At 38.8% G+C, this 12279-nt stretch overlaps 2 protein-coding genes across 3 annotated transcripts in view; one reads left to right on the top strand and one right to left on the bottom strand.

The window, feature by feature from the left end:
* The window catches only part of LOC139161875 (mitochondrial adenyl nucleotide antiporter SLC25A23-like), a 47660-nt gene extending 39865 nt beyond the window's left edge, over positions 1-7795 (bottom strand). The window contains exon 1 of one of the 2 annotated variants that reach the window (XM_070741558.1): positions 7348-7795. In XM_070741558.1, coding sequence (XP_070597659.1) covers positions 7348-7545 — 198 coding nt within the window. In that variant the 5' untranslated portion in view covers positions 7546-7795. The remainder of the gene's footprint in view (positions 1-7347) is intronic. The other variant, XM_070741559.1, reaches the window with a different exon arrangement.
* A 50-nt stretch (positions 7796-7845) lies between these two features.
* Positions 7846-12279, top strand: part of CRB3 (crumbs cell polarity complex component 3) — a 38638-nt gene continuing 34204 nt past the window's right edge. The window contains exon 1 of the mRNA XM_070736815.1: positions 7846-7903. Within this exon, the coding sequence (XP_070592916.1) occupies positions 7846-7903 (58 nt within the window). The remainder of the gene's footprint in view (positions 7904-12279) is intronic.

Raw genomic sequence — 12279 nt, forward strand, 5'->3', positions numbered from 1 at the left:
TGAAAAAAGTAGAAGCCAAGTGAGTTTTAGAAAGAAGTTGCAAACTGCAATTCACCCGAAATCACGGGTGTGAAACTTGACAGGCACATTGCTGTCACATGACATATTGTGATGGTTTCACCTTCATGGAGCAGGAGTGGGCGTGGCCTGCATGTGACACATCTGGTCTGCAGACTGCCAGTTTGACACCCCTGACCAAAGTTTCAAAACATCTTGGATACTGCAGACGTAATTTATATATCTAAGTGATTGTTTTAATGCACATTTTCCTACTAGAGTGGCCCGGTACCGTAGTGGGAAGGATGATTGATTATTTTATTGTGGGACTTTTAGGATGATTGATTGTTCTATTGTGGGTTTTTTAGTTATTTGCAATGTTTAAAATTCTGTTTATTGTAATTGTCTTTATTCTTCTAAGCTGCCCTGAGTCAGAGAGAAGAAGGGGGTGGGGAGTATAAATCTAATAAACCTAAACCTATTGTGATGGACTACATTTCTCATGTTTCATGGCCAGTGCAGGAAAACAGGAAAGAAAGTCTAACGTATCTGGAAAACAAAAGTTGATTTAATGGATTACACAATCCACTTCTCCTATTGCAAAAGATATGCATACCTAGCTCTGTACAAGGGTTGTGAATATGATATTTTAAGTGTGGATGTCATCTGCCTACATCTGTCATATCTTTTGATTTTGTACTGGAGGTACATGCCTATATTTCACTGTAAGAATATGTTTAGATTCCTGAAAGAAAATGTTGACATTCTAAAAGTTCACAGACCAAACATCCTACAGTGAATTATGTCCTTTACATATGACACTTACTTATAAAATGTTTCAAGTTCCACTTGTAGTACCTAATTATAGTCCCTACTGTTGACCTGCAAAGGAAATAATATATTTATATTTAGCAAATGAATAGGTGAGGTGGAGAAAGAACAATTTCCTTAGTGCTGCCAAGTTATTTCATGGCATTGCCCTAAAAAATTCTCGATTCATAGCTTGGTCTTTTAGGCAGTGCTTGTGAAGAGAATTTCCTGGTGAAGATGTCCAGGAGAAGGCCAGGCTAAAATTTTTCTTCTTGACACCATTGCTTTTATCTAAGACAGGGGTGTCAAACTTATGGCCTGCGGGCTAGATGCGCCATGCATCACCCCTAGTTTAGCAAAGGGGGGAAAAGTTACGATAGGTCACATGATAATGTATCATTGTGAGTTTGACACTCCGATCTAAGGAGACACAACCCCTCTTTGTATAGCCAGAGTCTGAAACAGTCCAAAGACATGAACATCTTTTTCTCCTACAGGTGATCACAGGAGGCTGGTGTGGAGACCTGCAATGGGAAGGGAATGTCCTGGGGATGAAGATCTGGCTGAGGAGGCAGAAATTCTTGGGGAGACACCATCTTTGCTCATAAGCTAGTTAGCATAACTTTGGCCGTCATTCTAATTTGCAAAGTGTTTATCCACCACTGCTATTCTATCTCCAAGAGGCTTATTAGGTGTAACATGAGCTGCAAAGTCATTTCACTGGACAAGGCCAGACTTGAGGCTACATGCAGAGCACAAGGATTATTTCTGCTGTTGTGAGTCTGAAGACAGAAGACATAAAGTAATTTCTAATTTCAGGCAGCTCAAAATATTGCAAAGTATGTTGTACATTCACTACAGCTTTATTCATGAAGATAGTACCTTTGTGAATATAAAACCCTGGAGAAAGGGGAGTCAGATTTTTTTTTTTAAAAAAACCTGTCTTTCTAAGGTTTTCTCTTAATCTAAGAATAAATATATAGATGTGAATAAAGATGGAATTAACAATTCCTCTTTGCCAAATTGTTAAAATGCAATACACATAGTCCTTGACTTATGACCACTCACTCAGTGACCATTTGAAATTACAACTTGTCTTAAAAAAGGGGGATTTACGACCTGGATACAAAATTACGACAGAAAAGCCACACCACAGCAACAATGGTTTCATTTAACAATCCCATTTGCACTTTACAACCACCCAGGTTTCTGCTTGAAATGTAAAAATTTTTGCAAATTTTTTACTTAGATGGGTTTTCCTGTAATAATTGCAACATCCTGAATGCACTGATGGGAACTCCTGTACATATATTTCAAATAGTTCTACCCTTTCTTATTCATTCTATTGCAGCCACTAAAAGACATTTTCTCCTTTTAATATTCCATGCCTTGTCTTTTCATCACCTCACCTTTCCTCCCCCACCAACTCTGTTTAATTCAATTACCATTTTCTAGATATAAACCACTGGCATGATGCCAGTTCTGTCTTATTTGGCTAAATCATTTTTTTGGTCTCATTCCACACCAATAAATATCTACGATTCACAAAGTCGGAGTTCTTAAGAAAGCCAGATACTTGCTTAGATGGGCCAGGATCTGTTTTCAAAGAGAAATCCAAAGGAAATGGGCATGTCTACTTTACTCCATTTTGTAAATAAAGCAAAGAATCCAGAGTCTTTCCTTGCAATTCTTTTGGTTTGAACAGCAGCATGGTGTTCTCACACACTTCCAGGGCACTCACATGACCAGTCTGAGCAGGAAAAGGAGCCAGACAAACCAAAGAATGTAAACATAGAAGTATGAAAATAGCCCAATGCCAAATGGTTTAAACAAGCTGTGAAATGCTCTAATGACTAAAGAGCCTGCAAGTTGAGTGCCTGACTTCCACTAGTTATGCCCAATTTCTGAATGGATTCTTTTTTTTTAAATGCCCAATGGTCTGCCATAGATCAAATTGCTTGGCTCAGCAAATTTTTGAGGAACGAGAGTAAGTCTGGGATTATATTTTACCTCACACTAAGATATTGTTGGTTTAGCTAGCACACAAACCATGACTTACAAATCCCCAAAGTTGCACAAAGACGTCTTTCCTGCAGTTACTGAGCCAAACCTCTCAATGGCACAAGTAGATTTGAGATCAAATACTGGCACAGTAACTAAAATGGTCATTAGTCAAAGTGATGTCCCGCTCCACTATAATTTAAGGGCTACAAAAAAAATAAAAAATGGGATGCTGAGTTAATGGTCCATCCTAAATAGTTCTTAGTTATCTGAATGCATCATGAGAATAATCATTATATCATTTATAGTTTTTCCACATTATTAGTATATCAAGGATACAATGCTTTATAAGGACTAACAAAATTCTACATCCCATGGGATTATTATTTTGGAAAGCTACATAGATGTGTACATGAATATATAAAATATTACGCTTAAATAGACTGCTCAAAAATTAAAGGGAACACTCAAATAACACATCCTAGATCTGAATGAATGAAATATTCTCATTGAATACTTTGTTCTGTACAAAGTTGAATGTGCACAACAGCATGTGAAATTGATTGTCCATCAGTGTTGTTTCCTAAGTGGACAGTTTGATTTCACAGAAGTTTGATTTACTTGGAGTGATATTCTATTGTTTAAGTGTTCCCTTTATTTTTTTGAGCAGTGTATGTAGTCTGAAGATTTTTAAGGTTATAATCCTACATACATTTACTTTGAAGTACAGTAAATCCCACTGAGTTTAACTGAACTAGCATCCAAACTGACCCGTTAATCTGCAGACATGCATATCCTTAACACATTCATCTACTGAGAAAACTAGTCTTTCACATAAGGTTATAGCTATATTTTGGGGTAATGATCTATTTAAAAAAGGAAAAATGTTTGTTTTTAGATTTTATACTATGGCTTATTTTATTAACTGATTTTCTTTTACTTCAGATAATTTACTAAATCTAGGCATTGACCAGATTAGCATATTTAGTTAGGACTTCTTTCTTTTTTAAGCTGGTAGTTTCCTTGGCAACCTACTTTAGCTTGGTTTTAATATTAGATTCAAAATAGACTATGAACTTGTTCAACAGCAATGTAGCTTCAAAACAGTTTCTGTGGAATGTTATCTTGTTGTCTCGCACTACAGTGTCAGGACTGAGACTAGTTTGAAAAAAAATCAACCTGTACCCCATCTACAGGATTTATAATTGGTGAATCATTAAGGTATTTAACCAAAATTGGAGGGCAAAAACTGTGGCTTGATTTATCCCATATGATTTATTACTACATTATTAGCTTGATAGCCATAATACGCAAAGCCATAATTTATTATTTGAAAGCCTAAGAGCTGCATTCCAGTAACTTGTTAAATCCAATCTAAAAAACCTGCTATGTGAAGCAAGTTATTCTGTTAATCACATCATATAGTTTAATGGCATGAATAAACAACCCCTGAAGCATATTGAATGAAACCCTATCAAAATAAGTAAATCTATCCAATGATTAAACAATCTCATTACAGCGCTACAGCAGATCAAGCAAAAAACATGCATCAGCAGCACTAATATCTGCATAAATGACTTAGATGAAGGAATAGAAGGGGAACTAACCAAATTTGCAGATGATACTAAGCTGGCAGGAATAGCTAACATCTCAGAGGATACGTTCAAGATCCAGACGGATCTTGACAGACTTGAACACTGGACCCTATCTAACAAAATGAAATTCAATGCTGAGAAAAGCAAAGTCCTACACTTAGGTAAGAAAACCCAAAAGTATACATACACTGGGTGAAACCAGACTCAATATCAGTGACTGTGAGAAGGATCTTGGAGTCCTAATGGACAACCATGAGCCAGTAATATGCAGCAGCAGCCAAAAAAGCCAATATAATCTTAAACTGCATTAATAGAGGGATACATTCTAGGTCTACGGAGGTACTAATACCACTCTATAAAGCCTTAGTTAGACCACATCTAGAGTACTGCATCCAGTTTTGGTCACCACACTACAAAAAAAGATGTCGAGATTCTAGAGAAAGGGCAAAAGAGAGCAACCAGGATGATTAAGGGGCTGGAAACCAAAACATATAAAGAGTGGTTACAAGAAATGGGCATCGCTAGTCTAGCGAAGAAAAGAACCGGAAGAAATATGATAGCAGTGTTGCAATATTGAGGGGCTGCCACAGTCAGGCTATTTTCCAAGGCACCAGAAAGTCAGACAAGGACTAATGGATGGAAACTAACCAAGGAGAGATTCAACCTGGAAATAAGGAGAAACTTTCTGACAGTGATAGCAATCAACCAGTGGAACAGCTTGTCTTTGGAGGTTGTGAGAGCTCCAACAATTGAGACTTTTAAAAAGAAATTGGACTGCCATTTGTCGGAAATGGTAAAGGAACTCCTGCTTGAGGTGGGAGGGGTTGGACTAGATGACCTACAAGGTCCCTTCCAATTCTGTTACTTTGTACAAGTTCAGAGGTAAAACTGTAAAACTGTCCAGAGTGAAAACTGTTGGACATTTTTATTCTTTTGTTAACTGCTGATCCTGAGTGGTTTTTTTAATTGAAGTTTTAAGTTACTGAACTGCACCAAGGTTAAGTCTTTCCCCATGAAGAACCTGGCACCCTTTGCCATTTCCTTTTCAATGGATTGCTTGCAGCACTGCTAAAACTGCTTCTCCTGCAGCTAATTGACTTTTGTGATACTTTAATGCCATTTTAATTAATTTACAAAGAGTGATGATGACCCCAATAATCTGGTATATGGATAGCTCTTTCAAATAGTCTTTTCCTTGTCTTCTAGACTGGGCTATATCTTTTAGCATGTGGTTGCAGAGGATTGTCATTACTGTCCTCAGCAGCCAAAAAAACCACAAAACCATCCAGGGAATATGATTACTGTGCTACTTTGCATTTATTTTAAGTGAGCAATGCTATTTGGATTTTGTTGCTACTAGCCCCAGTGCTTAACTTTTTCCTTGGCCTCCAACTGAGCCAAACTTCAGTGGTTTGGCTGAAATGGGCTCTAATCCACATCAGTTTATACTTTTAATATCACTGTCACAATTCACCTTGTTGGTTTTGGAATAACGCTGCTGTCACTGTGCAAGTTTGCTGAGAACAGCCCAGTTGTTAAGAAGCCTGGTTAAAGCGAACAGCAGCCGAATCCCAGAGTCTTGCTTCTTCTTCTAACTCTTAGCATGTGGTATTGGTTGGGTTACCTTAAGGCAGGCATTTGACAGCATATACAGTTTTTGCTGCAAGACTGATTGATTGATTGATTTACTTACTTACTTAGACTTGTATGCCACCCAACTCCCAAAGGACTCTGGGTGGCTCACAACAAATACACATAAAATATAATTTAAAAAACCCTTAAAAACAGTTCAGAAGAATTACAACCAACAATTATTTATTAATTTATTTATTATTTATTAATTGGATTTCTATGCTGCCTCTCTCCAAGGACTCAGGGCGGCTCACAACATATAAAATATATAATACACAATATCTTAAATCCAATTAACTAATTAAAAATCTAACACCCCCCCCCTCAAAGAAACCATAAAAACAATCATTCCATTCACTCCACAGTCTCTCAACACATTCATTGGCCATGGGGCAAGATCTAATAGCTCCAGGCCTGGTGGCATAAGTGAGTCTTCAGACTCTTATGGAAGGCAAGGAGGGTAGGGGCAGTGTGAATCTCTGGGAGGGGGGGAGCTGATTCCATAGAGCCGGGCCCCCCACAGAGAAGGCTCTCCCCCAGGCCCTGCCAAATGACATTGTTTAGTTGAGGGAACCTGGAGAAGGCTGACTCTATGGGACCTGACCAGTTGCTGGGATTCATTAACAATAAAAAGTTTAAAAAACCCATGCATATAAAGAATGTACTTCTCAGGAGTGGCCTGAGGGCCCAAATAAAAACTCTGCAATACTGTATATCAATTACTATGAACTAACATGTGTTTCTCAGAGTGACCAGGAGGAAGGAAAAGGAGGACTTCTGCACAGTACTGGGATTAGATTTATCACCCGGGTGGTAAGGTGAAGCCACCTAAAATCCCCGCTTCCAAAACGTAAGAGCCTAAAAACCAAGCCCCCTTGTAATGCACGGGCTGTTTCTCCGCCGATTATGGAGCGTGCTAAGGGGCTTTTCTGACCCCAGATTGACTCCTAAACGAACCTTAGGATTGTATGTATGCAAGGGACCAGCGCGCACGAAGGGATCCTATGGGTTTCCTTCGGCGCACTAGAAGAGGTTCTTCCCCAGCACCCACACGTGGAATCGGGCCCCCGCGGAACCAGCTCGCCCGCCCCCTCTACGGCTCTTTTTGTGGGCAGGCGCCGCCTTTGCAGCTTGAAGGAAACCGAAGAAGGGGAGCCGAGCCGAGGGGCGGTGTGGAGGGAGCTGGGTGATGGTGGCTGCAGCCTGCAGAAGCCGTACTGCAGATGTATTAGGGAGGAAGCCAGGGGCGCCTCGAGCAACCAAGCCCCGTCTGTCTTCTCTACCACCCGGCCCTGCCTTCTCCTCAGCTGACCTGCTCGGCTTGGGGGCCGGCCTCCATGCCCATTCGCGCCAGGCCCTCGCGGAGCTCGTTGATGTCCACTCGCCCATCCTTGTTGGTGTCGAGCTGCTCGAAGAGGCTGGCCCAGCGCTGGTGCCGCTCGGGATCGTGGTCCCCCTCTTGGAGGGACACCTGCTGCGGGGGCCCAGAGCCTTCGCGGGGCTCGAGCATGACCCTTGGCTCTGCCCACTAGGCTAGACCCCCGCGAAGGGCGGCATCGAAGGCGGCACGGCGGGACCGCTTCTCGCCCCGCAGCCTGGGCCGGGCTCCATAGCGTCGCGCTGCCCCCTGCGACGCTCCCGCTCAGCCCTCGCTTTGCGAAATCGGTTCCACCCTCCCGTACAAGGGCATTGAACAACGCGTTGGTTTAACGTCGCCTCCCACAGCCGTTTCCTCCTCCCCTTAAAAAAAAAAAAAAAAAGCTCCCTGCAAAGGTAGCAGAGCTTAGAGAAGGCAGGGAGCTCCTAGAAGATGGCGGGATCCAAGCAATCCGCGGGCCAGTTCAGTTGCAAGAGGAAGACCGATGCAAGTGAGCTTTACTGGCTGAGAAATATAGCGGGAAGTCTCTTCTCCGGTTTGAATTTCGCCGCCACGGTGAGGAGGAGGAGGGGGGGAAGTCTTCCCTCCGCCCACCCGACATCCTCTATTATTTTGGAATTTAATCCTGGGATTTGAACCTGGTTCCTTCCTTAATCCACTTCACCAGATGTTGGAAAGACTATATTGTGAGGAACACGAGTTGAGAGTTGTGTTGCTTATTATCAACCGGACCCTGCTCTGGGAGGACCTGATAGCGCTGTTCTCAAAGGGAGATAACTGGGGTGCTTTTGACCTAGCCATGATTTTCTAAATTCATGACAAAATGCGGAGGGGTCAGTGAAAAATTAAACACCAAAGAAGCAGTAAACCATGTTCTGATGTGGTGCTATGTGTTATCTCCTTTTCTATGGAATGAAAAGTACTTCTTTGCTCTACAGATGAAATCTGGTCCCTGCCCTGCCAGGGTTGGCTATGGGCTATATACAGTATGTGTTCACTTGAAAGTTCCCTGTGAGTAGTTCAGAAAACTCGAGGCTGCTATAAATTAACAACAGTGTTCCTGTGCAGAATCCAGCTCCGGGGTGTAATGAGTATAATTTGCTGGTGAAACCCCCTCCTCTCTCCTCTTTTTAAAACCAAGTTTTTATTTCCCCCCAAACATAGTTGTGTGAACAGTGTGGTACCTACGTCTCTTACATTTTAGTACAAATAAAATAATATTCTTTATATTTACTACAGTTGACACTCATAGTTCTAGTTAGTACACATTTTTTGTTGCATTATAATTTTCATTATTTGATTATTTAGTATCATTTTTATGCCAATCACCATATTCTAAATGTCACTCCTTTTACTACAAATGAAATATTAATATTTGTTACTTTTAACAGACATATATTTCTAATAGTAATACACATATTTATGTTAAATTATCTTCCATTATTTAATTATTCCATATTTCAGTATGTTATTTTTATGCCAATCACCATATTGTTCAAGCATTCTCAATACTACCATCTGATTTCCCCTCTTATAAACTCTTTTAAACTCCTTAAAACTCACCTCTGCCGTTAGGCATGGGGGAATTGAGGCATTCTTCCCTCCCCCAGGCCTATACAATTTATGTATGGTATGTCTGTGTGTATGTCTGGTTTAATAATGGTTTTTTTTTAATTTTTAAAAAATTTATTAGATTTGTTGTGAATTGTTTTATTATATGTTGTGAGCCGCCCCGAGTCTACGGAGAGGGGCGGCATACAAATCAAATAAATAATAATAAATAAAATAAATTATTACTATTTTACCTTTATTATATAAAGATGTGTATTCCACTGACCTCTCTAGTTTCCATCCCCTTGCTAACTTAATTATGCCACTCTTATATTTAAAAATATTCTATTTCTATCCATATTTTAATACAAATAAAATAATACCATATTTACTATTTTTGACAAGCTTATTTATTTATTTACTTATTTATTTATTTATTAGATTTGTATGCCACCCCTCTCCGAAGTTAGTTATGTAGTTATGATAATACACATATTTTTGTTGAATTATAATATTTCATTATTTAATTCTTTAATACTTAAATATGTTTTTATGCCAATCATTTTCTAGGTATCATTCCTCTTACTACAAATAAAATATTAATATTTATTACATTTAACAAACATATCACTCTAATAATGATACACATATTTATGCTAAATTATAATCTTCCATTATTTAATTATTCTATCTTTCAGTGTTGTTTTTATACATATTATTCTACCATATTCAATACTACCATCATTGAAATTCTAAGTTTCTTTCTTGTTATTACTTCACCTTGTTATATAAAAATATGTATTCCATTAATCCCCCTCTCTCTTAACTCCAATCCCTGTTTTAACTTCTAGTTATACCACTATTGTATTTTTTAAATGTTTCTTTTCAAACCATAATCTCTTGACCGCTTTAAAGCTATAATTATTCATTTCTTAGCTTGCCTCCCATATTTCTCGGATCTTTCTCTGCTTCCACTTCTTGGACAATCATCTTAAATATTTCTCCCTTTTCCCTTATTCCATTGTCTATTCTTGCTGCTATCTGTCTTCTGAAAAAGTCTCCCTGCAACTCCAGTTCCTCTTTTACTTCGCTTAAGAATCTCTCCCCTTGATTTGTTTCATCAATCATTATTATTTTTATCCCCTTGTCATTTCTTTTTATTTGTTGATATGTCTGTTCTATTTTTTTCAATTGCTCTTTCAGGTGGCTCCTCCTCTTCCTGGGCGTCCTGGTCTCTCCTTGTTTTTGTGTCATATTTTCCAGCTCTTCATCTATGCTCTGCATTTTATTCATAATCTCCTCGCAACTTCTTATCAAGGTGTCCTTAATAGTCTGGGGCCTGGGTTATCAATGCAATTTCTTCCCACATTTCACTCATTTCTTGTTTTTATTTGTTTCTTTTTTGTCCAATAATTCAAAAATCATATACAGTGATTCCTCGTTTTTCGCGGGGGATGCGTTCCAAAGCCACCCGCGAAAAACAAATTTCCACGAAGTAGAGGAAAGATATTTTTTATGTATTTAATGAGTATTTGGACTTTAAACTGTCCCTGTATTTTTAACAACCCACCACGGCTGACCACTGAGAGACCAGCTTCTCTCAGCTACTGTGCGGGTTGGAGGAGGCTGCTGCTGTAGTCCCCCCCACACACACAAACCGTCCCTGCCCTGACGTTCTTTTCCCTTTGAAAAATCCCGTGAAATAGCAAATCCGCGAAAGATGAATCGTGAAGTAGCGAGGGATTACTGTATTCAAACCTATAGCCACTTCTCAAAAAATTCAATATTGGGGGAAAAAAGGAAAGTAAGAAAAGATCTATTTGAAAGAACAATGTATAAAAACTCTAAATGATTTGTAAACATTAGCCATATAATAATGAATGAGTATAAATAAATGTCATGAGAAATGTAAAACATACCTATCATGTAACATCCACTGTTTTTATATGTTTTTGTTTGTTATATGTATTTGTAAATAAAGATATTTTCTATTAAAAAATTTAAAAAATTCAATGTCCAGTGTCCAAAAGTCTTTATATCCCAAAGTTAATCAACTTGTTCTTTTAGGTAATCCAAAAATAGAACCTTCATAAATCCCTCTGCAAATTCAATCTTGCGTTAAAACCTTCAGGGATTGTTTTAATAATAATGTTTCTTGTTTTCATGTTTAGATCTCCAATGGTGAAGTATTTCTAAGATTTGGGGAATGTGTTGTATCCTTCTTTTGACAGCAGGTGGCACTCTTAAATCAAATTTCAATATTAACCATTTTTATCCAATTTTAATGATAATATTCCAAAACATTAAGATGATGTTATCTTTTTGCATAAATAGTTCCAGCATTTTAAAATACCTGTCCAAAACTATGCCTGTCCAATTTGAAAATCCAATATCCTGTTTTTTTGACATTTTTTCTGCTTTCTTCCCTTTGATTCTATTTCCTTCCGTTTAAAAAGTTTTACTCAAGGTGCTAAGTTGCAGCTATTTTAGAAATAGAATCTCTCTTTTCCTGGATATTCTTTTGGGGTTAAGCTTTAAATAAAGATAATTCTTCTGGCTCAGTTCCAGACATTGTTCATCAATTCCACTCCAGCACAATTCTTAGATGTTGGACTGTCCCAGCTTTTGGCAGCCATCTTAGGTTGCCTCCTCTCACAGTGGCATGAAGAGACCCCCCTCCCCCCGAGGGCTTAGCAGGAGAGTTGCGATCTCTCCTGTGATCTTTCAGTGCCCCCCTCATTAGCTTCACTACCCCTACAAGGTGGCTTTGACTCCTTTTGGAGCCCATAAACAGGGAGAAGCCAGCACAGGGACAGAAAGCTCCGTTCCATGCAACTGATAGCGCCAGTATTTTTGTACCATTTGTCATTTTAGTTTTTAGTCTGGAATCACTATATGATTTTTATCTGATACATTATCTGATTTTACACTTGCCCATTTTGCATTCTACTATCATCGTAGCATTTATTAAATGTTTAGTAGATTTTTAATCCTGCCTTTATTATGTTTAGGCTGAGGGAGAGTGACTGGCCCAAAGTCACCTAGCCAACTTTCATGCCTAAAATGGGACAAGAACACACAGTCTCCTGGTTTTGTTGGCCAGTACCTGAATCAATAGACCAAGCTGGCATTTGGAATTCCTGATGGGGAAAACTGATTTTATTATATACAGTATGGTAACTGCAGAAAGATTATATACCTACAATGGGCAAAGGGATTGTAAAGATGTCAGGACTAGCAGAGATGGCAAAATTGACTTGTTTGGTCAGGAATAGTTTGGTTAGTTATACAAAAAACTGAAAACCTTTTATAGAT

This window comes from Erythrolamprus reginae, chromosome 2 (genome assembly GCF_031021105.1).
Source record: "Erythrolamprus reginae isolate rEryReg1 chromosome 2, rEryReg1.hap1, whole genome shotgun sequence".
Classification (NCBI taxonomy): Eukaryota; Metazoa; Chordata; class Lepidosauria; order Squamata; family Dipsadidae; genus Erythrolamprus; species Erythrolamprus reginae.